General features: G+C 42.2%; 1 protein-coding gene across 5 annotated transcripts in view; it reads right to left on the bottom strand.

Moving 5' to 3' along the window:
• Positions 1 to 308: 308 nt before the first annotated feature.
• Positions 309 to 14,486, bottom strand: part of WDFY3 (WD repeat and FYVE domain containing 3) — a 182,851-nt gene continuing 168,673 nt past the window's right edge. For all 5 annotated transcript variants that reach the window (XM_061994269.1, XM_061994271.1, XM_061994270.1 and 2 more), the window contains 10 exons: positions 12,316 to 12,463; positions 11,114 to 11,268; positions 10,535 to 10,693; positions 7,969 to 8,148; positions 6,701 to 6,883; positions 5,766 to 5,862; positions 4,412 to 4,741; positions 3,261 to 3,372; positions 2,713 to 2,910; positions 309 to 1,776 (listed from right to left, as the gene is read on the bottom strand). In XM_061994269.1, coding sequence (XP_061850253.1) covers positions 1,653 to 1,776; positions 2,713 to 2,910; positions 3,261 to 3,372; positions 4,412 to 4,741; positions 5,766 to 5,862; positions 6,701 to 6,883; positions 7,969 to 8,148; positions 10,535 to 10,693; positions 11,114 to 11,268; positions 12,316 to 12,463 — 1,686 coding nt within the window. In that variant the 3' untranslated portion in view covers positions 309 to 1,652. The remainder of the gene's footprint in view (positions 1,777 to 2,712; positions 2,911 to 3,260; positions 3,373 to 4,411; positions 4,742 to 5,765; positions 5,863 to 6,700; positions 6,884 to 7,968; positions 8,149 to 10,534; positions 10,694 to 11,113; positions 11,269 to 12,315; positions 12,464 to 14,486) is intronic.

The raw sequence follows: 14,486 nt of genomic DNA on the forward strand, positions 1-14,486 counted from the left end.
TGGTGCCAGTTTTAACCATTTGCTGTCTCAGGGCCAGAATCCACCCAAACCATTCCAAGTGAAGGATAATCTCACCATTTTGAGTGAAGACACTACCTAAAGTACCAACAGAGCAAAAGCGGGGCCACCTGTCTTCTGTTGGTTTGGGTCATATCCTTGCCGCTACTTAAATGAATTAATTGTGAATATATCTAGATCTAGATCAGTTTGTCACTCATTTACAATATATATACATAGATGTTAAAAAAGCAAACCAAACCAAACAGTAGCCTGCCCCCTGCCCCCCTCCCTGCCCTCCCTCCCCCCAACCAAAAACCCACTGGCAAGACTTTATCCAGAAATTAAGTCCACGGATCTATCCGATGCACATGTTTCAATCCCAGTGGATATCAGTGTCTCTACTTCATCCCATATGTAGTGCAAAATAAATGGAAGAGTAGTAAAAAAATACTGCAATTAAATTCATATTGGAACTTAAAAACCATAATGGAAATCTACCGCTGTCCTCTAGTTGATGCTGTGTGCCAAAACAGGAAGGTAGCTTTTGGAAGCATTTCAGACATGACCAATATCATCTTGTTTTAGAGCAACGCCTATTGTTCCAAAAGTTTGGGGGTTTTTTTGCAAACAAGTTGCAGGACAACAGTGGTTAACTTTTCTGCACAAGGAATTCATTCTGTACCTATATGCAAGCTGATCGCTATTGACTAAAGAAGGTAAAAGCTGGTTCTTGCACTGCATGAATCAGCTGCTAGTGAACATTAAGTTATTAACAAAATTGCAGCTCTGACGTATGTATAAAAGAGGCCTTATTAAATATGAACAACACTGAGGTGGTAAATAGTTTGGTATAAAATGCAACACAAGTGCAAAATTTAGTTCCTGGTTATCTTACAGCTAGAATAAAATACTCAAGTCCTAGACCCAAAAATGTTTTCTTTTGAAAAAATCCATGTAATTCTACGAATAGCTGTACTTAAATTAAGATACTGTGGGCAACAGAAAGAACAAACATGCACACACTGGATTTTTAACAGAAATACACATAATGCATTCGAGTTCTCTGATTTTTTGTTTTGTTTTTTGTTTTTTTAAACATTCGTATTTAAATTGATAGATGAGATAAAGATGTCACACAAAGTATAGTGGTTAATCTGAAGTCTCATGTAACAGGCAGTTAAGTTCATATTTAGATAAAAAGGCCATTATACCTATTTACAATATACACAGTTGCTTGTGAAGAAGGCAGATTTACAACTATTTTCTAAAAAGCCTTCCCTTCCCCACCCCCTCCCCTGATAAAGATGACTAGCTCTACAAAAACAAGACAAGGGTGTTTAGGATAAGTGAGGATTTTCTCAATAGTCACGTCAACAAGTTTAGAGGTTGACAGTTCTATTGAATTTGTGGTTATTAATCACATCTTCCTGGGCCTTGCTCTTCACTTAAGTCTGCTGTTAGCCTCATTCACTTTCTGTCAACACAAATCAGTTCAATGATCCCTTTCCCTTTTCACTTTTAGTGCTTAAAACTCAGTATAAACTGAGTTAAACAGACAATATTCTAATCCCTTTCAATCACTGCACAATACTCTCAACTAGTTCTTGTAGTGGTGGCGGGACTGGACGGGGTCTCCTATTGCCAGGACCCCATCAATTCCTAGGCCTCTCCTCCTCCAAACCCCGCTCATGCTGCAGGTTGTAGAAGCAGTTCTGGCAGACTCTGACTGGTGATGAAATCTTCAGACGCTTGATTTCGGACTGAAACCTACTGCACCTGTAGAGGAAAACAAACACCCCTGTGAACACAGGTCCTTCTCCTGACCTAGCCATTTTCTATCCAGATGTGGAAATTATCACCATGACTTCAAATACCAGAAAACTACCCCAACTTTTCTTGACAAAGAAACTCAATGCAGAGTGGCAGAAGCATAATTTATCATAGAATCATGGAATGGTAGGGGTTGGAAGGGACCTTTAGAGATCATCTAGTCTAACCCCTTCTGCAGAAGCAGGTTCACGTATGATCACCACAGAATCAATGTAATGACTGTGTGAGAGGTAGTTTAAGAACAGCTGTTGTCACCAGTTTAAGCTCAGAGATGGAACTCGAAATACTGTCTGACTCAGTGGACCATAGAAGAGACTCTCACTCCAGTTCCTAGGTAAGAGGAGTTCACATAAAGTGTCACACGCTTTTTGCCGTCTGAGGCAGCACGCGACTGGCTCCTAAATCAGCACCTGTACAGTCCTGCACAGAGTTTAAGTTTTGACTGGGTCACTTGTAGACTGACAAAAAGACTGACAAGAACAACTACTTGCTGCAAAACAATTTTGTTTAGGCTTTGAGTGTTTTTCTTGTTTTTTGTTTGTTTTGGGTTGGGTTTTTTTGTTTCTTTTTTTTTCTTTTTTCCTTTGCTCAGATGATTTGTCTAGAGATTTTCCCAGATGGGCAACAGGGAGGTTTTCAAAGCTGCAAACACATTTCATTCTCAGCCGATACTTGTCTACCTAGCTGGGTTTATAAGGGGGCTGGTCTGCCTTTTCTAATTCCTCTCTGGAAGTTTTGAGAGTTTTGGTTTTTTTCTTCATCAGTTCTGTTTTGGTAAGGGAAACCTCAGTCTTCCAGCAGAGCTCCCCAGCACACAACAGCTTTGCCCAGTCTAATATTCTCTATGGAGAAGATCCCAAAGGATCCCATTGGCTGGCTTACTTCTGGCAGAAGAGCTGTCCGCAGTTCCTGCAGTGGTGCCGCCTCTCAGTGAGCGAGAACCTGACGGCGCAGCCCGAACAGCTGTCTCCACCCTCATCCTTCACCCAGTGGTCAGCTGCAGACCGGCCGGGCTGATCACTGACCGACCAGCTGAACACTCTGCCTCTGCCATCCCCAATAAGAATTCTGCTGTGATCCCTGCAAGAGAAGAGAAGCAGCATTCCCGCAACAACTCTGGCACAGGGACACGCAGACATTGATGACCAATTTTGCGTGTCAGAATATGCAAGATGTTAAACTGCTGCCATGGTGACTAATGCCAAATTAGCCTGGTTTGAGAAACAGAGCTGTAACAACACCTATGTAACATCATGCAGCTGAATAAGTCTACTTATTTTAGTTAGGTTTTTTTTTAACCTCAAGTCCTTGAAGAAGGCAGAAGCACCACAAAACAGTGTTATGTGAAGAGCAATGGCTGGCTCGTTTTGCCTCTCACTGACCACACTGAAAAAGTGTTTCCAGCCACATCTGGTGAGCGACTGACTCACTTGGAGATGCCGAGCGCAGTGATTTCTGCCGGGTGTGCGTTGTCCTTGCGGTCGAACGCCGTGTGCATGGTGAGTTTGCTCCTGAACACCAACTGACGCTCCCACCTGTATCCTAGAAATGAGTGGGAAGCAGGAGAGGATAAAAAGCAAATTTGCTTGCTCTCATATTTGTTCCCTCTGACAACACACCTGTATGTGTGACTTTGTAGAAACAAAAAGCCCTCCCCTAGAGATAACTCTCTCGGACTCAAGTTTCACTCAGAGAAAACATATTTTTCAACTGCTCCCTGATGCATGTAAGGAAGGAGCGGGTACCAAACAATGCACAGTGAATGAGGACATACACAGGGCAGCCCTGTACCAATCCTGACAGGACCATTCACTTTGGGGTTTGGGGTATTTTAATTTTAATTTTGATTATTTAGTTTTTAAATTTAAGACTCAGAGTTTCAACCATCAATCACTTTCTTCATAAAAGCTTCTATAATACTGTGTTTTGGGTATATGACTAAAACAGTTTTGATGGCATACCAATGTTTTGGCTGTTAAGCGGTACTTGCAGAGTGTCTGTCTCCTCTTTTTCCCCACTCTGCCCTGCCTGTCACCCCCTGTCAGGAGTTTGGAGGTGTGTAGTAAGTTGGGAGGGGACAGAAGCTGGACAGCTGACTCAAACTGATCAAAGGGATATTGCACACTGCACTATGTCATGCCTAGCAATAAAACTGAGAGAAGTTTTTGAGGAAGGCATCCATTTGCTCAGAGACTGTCTGGTCATCATTTTGTTTGCAGGTGGTTTCAAGTGACTGCATCACTTGCTTTGTCTCCCTCTTTCCTTCACTTATTTAGAGTACCCTTGTCTCGACTCATGAGTTCCCTTGCTTTTGTTCTTTCTATTCTCTCCACCACCCTGCTACAGGGGGTTGTGGTAGTGGTGGTGAGTGAGCAAGTGGCTTAGCTGCTAGCCAGGGTAAACCAACCACATCTCCTCAGAAAAAGTTTGAACAACATGCAGTCTTGGCACACAAATCTTTCACTGCCCACTTTGGAATTTACCAGCCAACCCTGCTCAAATGGACAGAGAGAGACCGCTTCATGGGCTAGTGCTGATAACACATTTATCCGACAGAGGAAATACGCTCAACTTCTTTTACCTGGTTTGAGCTTGTTGTAGCGCCGTGCTTCAGCATAGCTGGTGTGTGGGTGGTTAACCTGAGCATGGGGATGTAGTTTTGCTTGTCCCTCAGAATAATTCACAAAGATAAAGCCATCTTTCTCATCTAAGCTGAGCTGGTCTGACCACCGCCTGGAGTCTTCCGAGCCGCTGTCTGCCGACCACGCTGCCACTGCTCTGTTTGATGATGACCTAGGCCTGTGGCTGGTGCTGCTTGGCTGACTCTGGCTCTCCTGCAGTTTCGTGTCCTGGCCTATGCATGGATCATCTGCCTCAGAGTCACTGCTGTCCTCTTCGTGGGCTTCCTGCCCTGGATTCACCCAACAGGAGAGGAGGCATTGTTAGCAAGGTTACTTTTTCCGTACGCTGCTGTTGCCCTACCTACAACCCAACAGGTACAGTTGCAGCATGATCAGAGGGAAGCTGTATGCAGACATCTCAAAGCCTTTGCAGAGATTCAACTCCTGCCACAAATCACATTATTCATCTTTTTTTTTTGCACTGCTCTGTCAGAAAACAGCACTCTTTAGCTGAAGCTATTTCCTGTGACAGTCCGAGGTAGAATATGACAGACACGAGTTGAATTCTCAAAACCATTCAAATTAGCAAAACCAAATCCTGCTGCCTTTCAGCAAAACTTAAACAAGTAAAGCAGCGTCAGCCATGCCAAAACTTCGGTTAACTGAGAAACATGATACAGATTTGTTAACAGTAACTTTTCTTAATACAAAAAAGCAACTGCTGAAGACATTATTTCTATTCACAGTGACACTGAAAAAAAGAGAGCTGTATTTATGTGATAATTACTAATGAGTATGATGTGATCCAGATCATATCTTCACTATGAAGAGGACAAGAAGACGACAAGGCAGCTAAAAGAAAGACCCATCAAGAACAGACCAGAATCTTCTGACGGGGAAAATGACAAGGTCAGCACTGCTTGTCTGAACAGCATGCTGTTCCATCACTAGATTTGGTAACTCTGCTGTTTTGCTCCAATTCCACTTCAAAATAAAAAGAAATACCCAGCTTTTGGACAATGGTAGTATCCAATGGGGTCACTGATAGCAGAAACAACCACACATAGAAAAGCTCAATCTTCACCGAAAAAGAGCCATGATGGGCATGATCTTTTCTTTCTCACAGTAGTATGAACCTGTCATAAGCAAGGTAGTAAACAAAGAACTCTGATGCTCTATTTATCATGCCCACTGATTGTCTTTTGAGACAAAATCCCCATTGCCCATTCTGCACCATATAACCACAGGATTTTAGCTACGTACAGCAAAGATCAGATAAAAGGCAAATACAAAACAAGTGTTAGGAGACATTACCTATTTGTGCTTCTTGACAGTCCTCTTGCAATTCCAGCATCTCTACAGGCTCTGGAGCTGGTGTTTCTGGTACTTGCAAAAACTCCATCCGCCAGAACTAGAGGGACAGGGAATAAGCAAAGTGGCATGTACTGAACTCTCAGCCTTCTTCTGAGCTACTTCTAGAGCTAAGATGGTTGATTAGGACTGTGTGTTTGCACTGGTAACACAAGAGGCAGGCCAGACCTCCAAACTAAGCCCTGTTTTCAGGTATTGCAAGAGTACGTCTGTATTCACGCCTGAATCATGGGTGAACAACTCTTGTGCTGCTATTTAACATCTTAGCTGTTCAAATTAAAAAAAATATACTCCACATGGGAATTTAACCAGCAGACTCTAGTTAAGGCACACATAGGACTGCTCACAGCAAATCAGGTTAGACTCACAATGATCAGAGATGCCACTAAGTTCCTCTTTTCTTTCTAGGTGGCAAAATGAATTGTTTCGAGGTATGTAAAACAAAAATGGTGAATGAAAACTCCAGTGAAAGCTGGTAACCAAAAAGCAACCAAAACAGAGCAGGACGGAACGTACATGCTGCTAACTATTGCTAGTTACCACATCAGAAAAGGTGCATCAAAAAGGAGAAAGGAAATGGAAAGAATCCAAAGGAACGCCAGCTCGCTGAGTTTTCCCATGAATCTTCAGTGTCCATTGAACTTGTGAACAGGAGTTGCAGAAGTGACACAGCTGGTTCCAGCACCAAAAGCAGTTTGCAACATCTACCCATCTACTCCCTGCTTCCTGCAGGACCAATTGTTCAGGTGGAACACCCTAGTATCGCAGGAGCGCTTTTTGGAACCAGCCAGGACACTGTGTCAGACTAACATGACTCCTCTAATTACTGCTACTAAGGCACAAATTAATTCTTCCAGGCAGTGATTCCTGGTACTCACCCGGACAACTCCATCTGAATGCCCTGTTACTATGACGTTCTGGGTATCCCACTCGTTCATCTCTGACACAAAGCAACACATTATTTGTTGGCTTTGGCCAGTGAAAGTGTTCACGCTTGCAGTAGGGCTGCCATTAATGCTCCACACATGGATGTAAGTGCCAGCACATGATACAATATCCCCCTGCAAAGACAAATAACATCTCCATATTTCAATACAAATCCCAGGTTTTCTTCAGTGAAAAATATAAGCCAGATTCATTTATAAGCCAAGTTCAGTCATCAAGGCTGGCACTTCTCAGGAAGTTCTATTCTAGCTGAGTTTGGCCACCTAAACAAATCTCTAGGACCAAATGCATTTTTAAACAATTATACATAGAAAACCAGACTTATTAGTAATCTGTTATATTTACAGCATGCAATAATGAGCAGATCAATTCCTCCACTTTTCACAGCAATCCAATGGTGTATTTTTAGTACTTTTCCTTCACAGTTCACAAAGACTCTGCTCATGTTGGCTGCACACTTCTTCATAAACATGTACCACTTTATTTGCTTCCTTATCGGGAAAAGAGAAAGCGACGGTCCAAACTAGTGGTCCAAATGGAAGTTGCAGTCTAAAACAACACTACAACTACCAGATTACTAGTAGTTAATAAACTGTGCCTGTTGCTAGCTCATCCTTGCATTACAGTCCCTTTTCGTTTTTATTTCAACCACTACATCTGCTACAGTTGGAACATGGTTCATCCAGCCTTGGAGGATAAGCTACACAAAGCTTAAACTCAGGCAAATTCTTTGACATGCACAGGAGTTGGATAAAATGGCAACCCATAAATTACAGGATCACCAGGGAGACAAGCTCTGAGGATATGTCTGTTTCCACTACAACTGTCACTGCACTTTCATTCAAGGTACCTTCTGCTTCCTTTAAATTAAGTGTACGAGAATGGAAGTCAATCAAGGTCACATATCAAAATCCTTTCTCAGTTCCTATGGCAGCTTTGACGACTTGCTTTGAGCACCATGCTAGCTTTACTGCTGCAAACAATGTTAACGAGCTCCCCTGAGCTCAAGCTGCTCTGCATGGAATAAACCCATGTGCATCTCTGGACAAAAGAGAGAAATTATTCCCTAAACCACTTAGTGTTCAGATGAGTACACAAGTTTTGCCAAACTAACAGAAAAGCCTAGTTTGTTTCTCCTTGGTTTCTTCTGACTCTTGCTACCATTCTCACTACACATGGATGAATAGTATTTGATTCTTACCGTCAACTCGTTTATACAGAGCGCTGAAACTGGGGCCCTGTGGCCTCGAAGCTGCGTTAGGAAAGACAGTTTATTCAAATCCCAGATGATGCAGGTGCGATCCCGTGATCCACTCACAATTATGTGATAAGCTAGCGATGCTGTTAAGCATGTGACAGTGTCAGTATGACCCAGTAATGCCTGCAAGAGAGAGATCAGGAGGAACAAGTTGCCATCAAGAGAGCACAAACATTACTACATTAAACCCACTTACTTGAAAAGAGTCAGACAAGTTAAATATGAATATTCTACCAGAAGATGCAACTGACTTTCAAGTATTCAGTTGGCAACTACTTTCATAATTGAAAATTATAGTAGTATTTTTTCCATTTAAAAAGTATTTGCACAAAATCAATTTCGAGAGTTTAAATATATAGCCTTCTACAAAAAAAAAATAGCACCCCAAAACTTTCCAACTTATTCTGCATCTTCCATCTGCATCAACAGTCTATTTATAGGGTCAGTATGTGCTCCAGGCTGCATTTGAAATTACATTCTGAAAACAGAAATTCTTTGTAAATATAAAATGGCTCCTACAAAAGCTTCTGTTGAAGTTTGAGAAAAGATAAAAGAGAAAAGAAAGAGCTGCAACCAAAGAAGGCAAAGCCAATTACAAAGAGGAGAAAAATACAAGCATCTACTTGTACTAGACCCTGCTTTTACATTTTAGGCTTAACCTAAACCCTGGAACAAGAGCCTGGAACACAGATGATTGCAGCTTACTCAGTTACAAACCACTGGCAAACAGCCTCTGATAGGTTGCCCTGAAATTCAAGATAGAATGTTTTATCTTTCACTGTCCTTAAGTAAAATACTTTGGAAATACAGCTTTGGACAGCTGTTAGAGACCAAGCACGGGAAATTATTAAATAATTCTCTAATTTTTTTTCTCTTGAGTGGAAGCTTTCCTCCAGAAAGTCCTGCTACCAAGAACACAGAATCACAGAATCTTAAGGGCTGGAAAGGATCTTGAAAGATCACCTAGTCCAACATCCCTGTTAGAACAGGACCATCTAGAGTAGGTCACACAGGAACTCATCCAGGTGGGTTTTAAATGTCTCCAGAGAAGGACACTCCACAACCCATCTGGGCAGGTTGTTCCAGTGCTCCATCACGCTCACAGTGAAGAAGTTATTCCTTGTGTTTCTTCACAAAATTGTGTTCCAGCTTGTACCTTTGCCCTTTGTCCTATCATTGGACATTACTGAGAACAGCCTGGCTCCATCCTCCTGACACTCACTCTTTATGTATTTGTAAACATTAATGAGATCACCCCTCAGTCTTCTCCAAGCTAAGGAGCTCCAGCTCCCTCAGCCTTTCATCATAAGGGAGGTGCTCCACTCCCTTAACCATCTTGGTGGCCCTGCGCTGAACTCTCTCCAGCAGCTCCCTGTCCTTCTTGAACTGAGGGGCCCAGATGTGGTCTCACAAGGGGAGAGAAGAAGAGGAGGAGAACCTCTCTTGACCTATTGCGCAAAGCCCTTCTAATACACCCCAGGATGCCATTGGCCTTCTTGGCCATGAGGGCACATTGCTGGCTTGTGCTCATCCTGCTGTCCAAGAGCACTCCCAGGTTCCTTTCCCCTACACTACACCATCACAGCTCGTTCCCCAGCCTGTACTGGTACATGGGGTTGTTCTTTCCCAGATGTAAGACTCTACACTTGCCCTTGTTGAATTTCATTAGATTTCTCCCTGCCCAACTCTCCAGCCTGACCAGGTCTTGTTGAATGGCAGCACAGCCTTCTGGTGTGTCAGCCACTCCCCCCAGCTTAGTATTATCAGCAAATTGCTGACAGTGCCTTCCGTTCCCTCATCAAGGTGAATGAACATATTGAACAGTAACCTAACTATGTATAGCAACGATACACAGCTTCTAGAATATTTTGAGGTGGCTGGGGGTAGTGTAGGTTTTGGTTTTGTTTGTGATTTTAGTTTTTGGGGGATTTTTAGTAAACATGCAGGACTTATGCTGCACTTAACTACAACTGACTTTAAAGCATGAGTGCTCATTAGTCAGATTAAAAGTTGATGTTTTTAATTAATAAAGCAAGAACAACTTAAGGTGATCATAAACAAGCATACTCTGCTCTACAAACTCACTGACAGAAAGAACAAAGTTTTGCACAGAATGTAATTTAAATGTATAGCATTTTAAAGAAAAAAATAAGAAAAAAATTTAAAAGGGAAATTAACCTTTAAGACCGGCTCCTTCACTGCCCTCCCTGACACAGTTTTCAGGTGAAGGTATTTTATGTGCAACACTACAATGAAGAAGATGATTTCACAAAACACACCTTTATCATTTCGTTAACATTGCTATCAAATTCTCTCTGTCTCCACAAAGCTCCTGGTGGATCAACTGTCCTTAAGAATGGTGCAATTTCAAAGATGCATTTTGCCTGCTTTCAATGCGGATCAGTCTCCAAAGGTCTGCTAGACTCACGGTTTCAAAGAAATAGCCCTTTTGTAATTGCTTTGATCTTGTAACATAATTTACATAAAAGGCATATTCATTATATTTTACCTGTTTCAGTGTGAGGGCTTTAGCTTTTTCTTTGGAGATGCCCATTTCCCACACACACACTGCTGTGCTTGTTCCTCCAGTGATAACTAGTTTGGGGTTGGGGCAAATGGCACACAGTATCTGACCCCATTCTGACAAACATTCATAAACAATTACTGCCTAAAAATAAAGAAAACAAAGAAGAATTACTCGCAGGATTAGTAGGATAAAAATAAAAAAACCCGAATGCCACCCTGTACACTGGACCATCAACTAAGATATGGCTGCTACCCCTCACGGTAGTTTTTCCTGGAACAGAAGCAATTCCAGCCTCTGCCACAAGATGCCCCCTGAGAGAACTCAAGAGAGCAGCTTTAACTAATTCATTTGTACTTTACAGACCTGGTGAAAAAATTAGTATTAATAGGTTTATGTCATTCTGCTAGTGTTCTGATGAAGACCACCAGGCAGGGAGCAATAAAACACATGCGGTACATGATTATTTCATTCACAGTTGAATTAATTTGCCATTGTTAGATTTTTTTCACACTTGAGTGCTTTTGGTACATTCAGCACTAGAATAAACTGCAGATTACAAACCTTGTCCGACTCATAGGTACCCAGTCTACAGCTGAGATCTGCATAGCCCCAAGCAAAAGTTTTATTCCATGCAGGTGGGATGAGAACCTTGTTCTGCTCTACTGCCAGAATGCCTTTATCAGTACATACGATCTGTCCCACAGGCTCCTTCAGCTCTAAAAAAAAGAAGATGGAGTTACGTTTTACTGCTAGCACAAATACTATCTGATCCCATTAAATATCTGATGCTTTGCAAAAGCTGGGTGTCTTTATTGTCTGTGTTATATGAATCTTGGTTTCAGGTGCAACAATGGCACCTTTTGCTATGTTCCTAATAAACGCAGGGCTAAACACCATCAGCAGTGTCAAGAAGACCGCAAGGATCACAGATGGCTCTGATCCCATGTGTGATGCTTGCCAAGGTGTTCTTCAGACAAGATGTCTGTGTTGTTAGAAGTGATTGTGGCATTTTTGGCACAAGTAAAAGTAAGTTTTTGGTATCAATTGCAACATCTCGGCCAAGCATTCCCTCAAGGTTCCACTCCTGACTATAGCCTGTGGTGTCCTATCTGGTTTTTCCCAAGCTTTGCAAATATACATCAGTGCTTTTTGATTTCCTTCCTTACAGTGTAGCCTGATGTGGCCTGAAAACAGTACAGCCTTCTCTCTTCATAGCAGGCAGGTACAGATTTGTTTGACTGACTAGGAAAGAAATCACTGTATTGTATTTACTTGCCTCACACAGTTAACTTTTGTCCAGTCTGATGTCAGATATGAAGTCAAAACCCACCTTTTCTTCATTTCAGTGCAGCTACCAACACCATCCCTTCCTGCCAACATTTCTCAGTATTTCTTGGCACTGCAATAAAGAATCCTTTCACAAAAATCACAAAAACTGAGGCTATTGCAGTGGCCCAAAACCAGTGTACCCTTGAATACTGTTTGTTACATTAAAACTTTAAAGAAGTGCTTGGGTCCAATTTTATTCCTCTTTTAAAAAAAAATGATATTAAACCATCACAAATGTGGTGCTTCCCAAGTACACTTTTGGGTAGCTAAGAACATAATCTTACAGCATTAGGGCATTTTAAATCTGTCTTTCTCACAAAAGCACAGGCATTAGGAACACAAGAACTAAGTGAAACACAGAAAAGGACAATCTTGCTGAAACCCTGAATGCTCCAGCAAAGAGATAGGAATACTTCGTGTGATTTTATGTTTACCTTTCACTGGGGCAAGAGATGGCCGCAGGTTGTCCAAATGATGGAAAAAAATCTTGTCACTTGTGGAACCTGGGGGCAGAGAGGTCCCCACAGCCTCTCCATTCAGTCGGCTTCTAACACGCTTCGGCGGGTGTGGCTTTTTAAAGAGCTGGAATTCATCAAGAAATTAATCATCATACAAATTACAGGTTTACAACAGCACAAGCTGAAAAAATTACCAGTGTGTCCAATTTACCTTCTAAAAATTCTGGAGGTCCACAAATGTTACTTAACTGTTCTCAGTATTCACTAGGAACTTATGGCAACCACCTCAGCAAGACTTCAACAGACAATATGAAACCCAACAAGGACACAATGAGTGAAGTATTTGTAATGCTACCTCCAGTTGCAAAAGCAGTTGAAGTAAACAAGCAAAAGTCCCCAAGCTGATTCATAACAGGGTATTAAATTCTAACCTAGGGCAAACTGAAAGAAATAAGCTGTTTGTCCCACAAACAGCAGTTCACACAGTTGGAAGTGTTCAGGCTACCAAAGAACAGAGTAACAGCACGGGCAGACATGTCACTGGACCACATACAACAAATACACATGAGAAAACATCTTAGCACCTAATTCTCTTCTGCCTAACTTTTTACTATGAGTGACTAATTTCCATTTTACTGCTTCAGTGATCACTCCTGCCACCTCAGATGGTGGTTAAACAAGCTGATCATTGCTTCCAATATGCCACGATCATGACTGACACGCACTACAGTTTATCACATGAGAAATTCATAATAAACATCTTGGATGGTAGATGTTATATATTACAGTATGTAAATAAATATAAACATTGAGTGGTATTTTGTAAGGAAGCAATAGCCTCCTTTGCAGAGAAGCTATTAGAGTACTGAAAGGAAAACTGAAATTCCAATGCAGAAAGTTATTTTCCTTACAGCCCTTCAAGATGTGTTACATGTTTGCCTATCCAAAGCAGAAGGAACAAGCATAAGCCTGAGGAAGCTGAGCTATGAGCTTGCACATTTTCCTACTGCTTGCACCTATAGTATGGGTACAAAGGGTAACAACAGGCATATATGCCACAGTTCTCCTTGAACTGCAGCATGCCTCCTGTTTGCCTGGGCTATCAGCAGATAGAGAGAAGGCATATCATACAGTGTTCACGTAGACAATTGATTTCAAATAAATGCCAGTTCCATCAAGAAAAAAAAGCCCCCTTTCTCCTTTGAGCAGCTGTTATACAGAATCCCAGAATGGTAGGGACTGAAAGGAACCTTTAGACATCATCTAGTCCAATTCCCTGCTGAAGTATGTCCACCTAGATCAGGTTGCATAGAAATGCATCCAGACGGGTTTTGAAGACCTCCAGAGAAGGAGACTGCACACCCTCCCTGAGCAGCCTGTGCCAGGGCTCCCTCACCTGAACAGGAAAACAGTATTTCCTTATGTTTAAATGGAACTTCTTGTATTCCAGCTTCTTTCCATTGCCCCTTGTCCTGTCACTGGATACAACAGAAAAAAGTGATGCCCCAATCTCCTGACATCCACCATTTAGATATTGGTAAATATTAATGAGTTCCCCCCGCAGTCTCCTCTTCTCTAGACTAAACAGCCTCAGTTTCTTCAGCCTTTCCTCATAAGGAAGATGCTCCAGTCCCCTGATCATCTTGGTGGCCCTGTGCTGGACTCTCTCCAGAAATTCCCTGTCCCTCTTGAGCTAAGAAGCCCAGAACTGGACACAGTACTCCAGACGAGGCCTCACTAGGGCAGAGTAGAGGGAGATGAGAACCTCCCTCTTGCTTATTCATTCTTCTCTGCCCTCCTATGTTGTGGCACCTCAAGTCCACCACAGTGTCTGCGAGAGCCCTCTTCCAAATGCAGCACCAGGCTCTGCAATGTTTTGCAGCACAACTTTTTAAAATGGGAAACAGAACTACCAGGGGCATTCCTGGTGAAAGAGATGGCATAAAGCACCCTGCCCTAGATCCCCTGTGGAAAGTAAGAGGGTCGTAGCAAAACTCTGCAGTTATATAAAAATGTGCCCCAAGAGCAAATGACTTGAGGAAGGAGTTCTGAGTTTGTTACAGCCTGCCTATGTCCTCTAGCAAAGCATCATGCAATTTGTGGTAGGTATAAATCTATGATGGGATCTAACCAGCGTTTGAAGCTTT

The sequence above is a fragment of the Colius striatus genome, chromosome 3 (genome assembly GCF_028858725.1).
Source record: "Colius striatus isolate bColStr4 chromosome 3, bColStr4.1.hap1, whole genome shotgun sequence".
In the NCBI taxonomy this organism is placed as follows: Eukaryota; Metazoa; Chordata; class Aves; order Coliiformes; family Coliidae; genus Colius; species Colius striatus.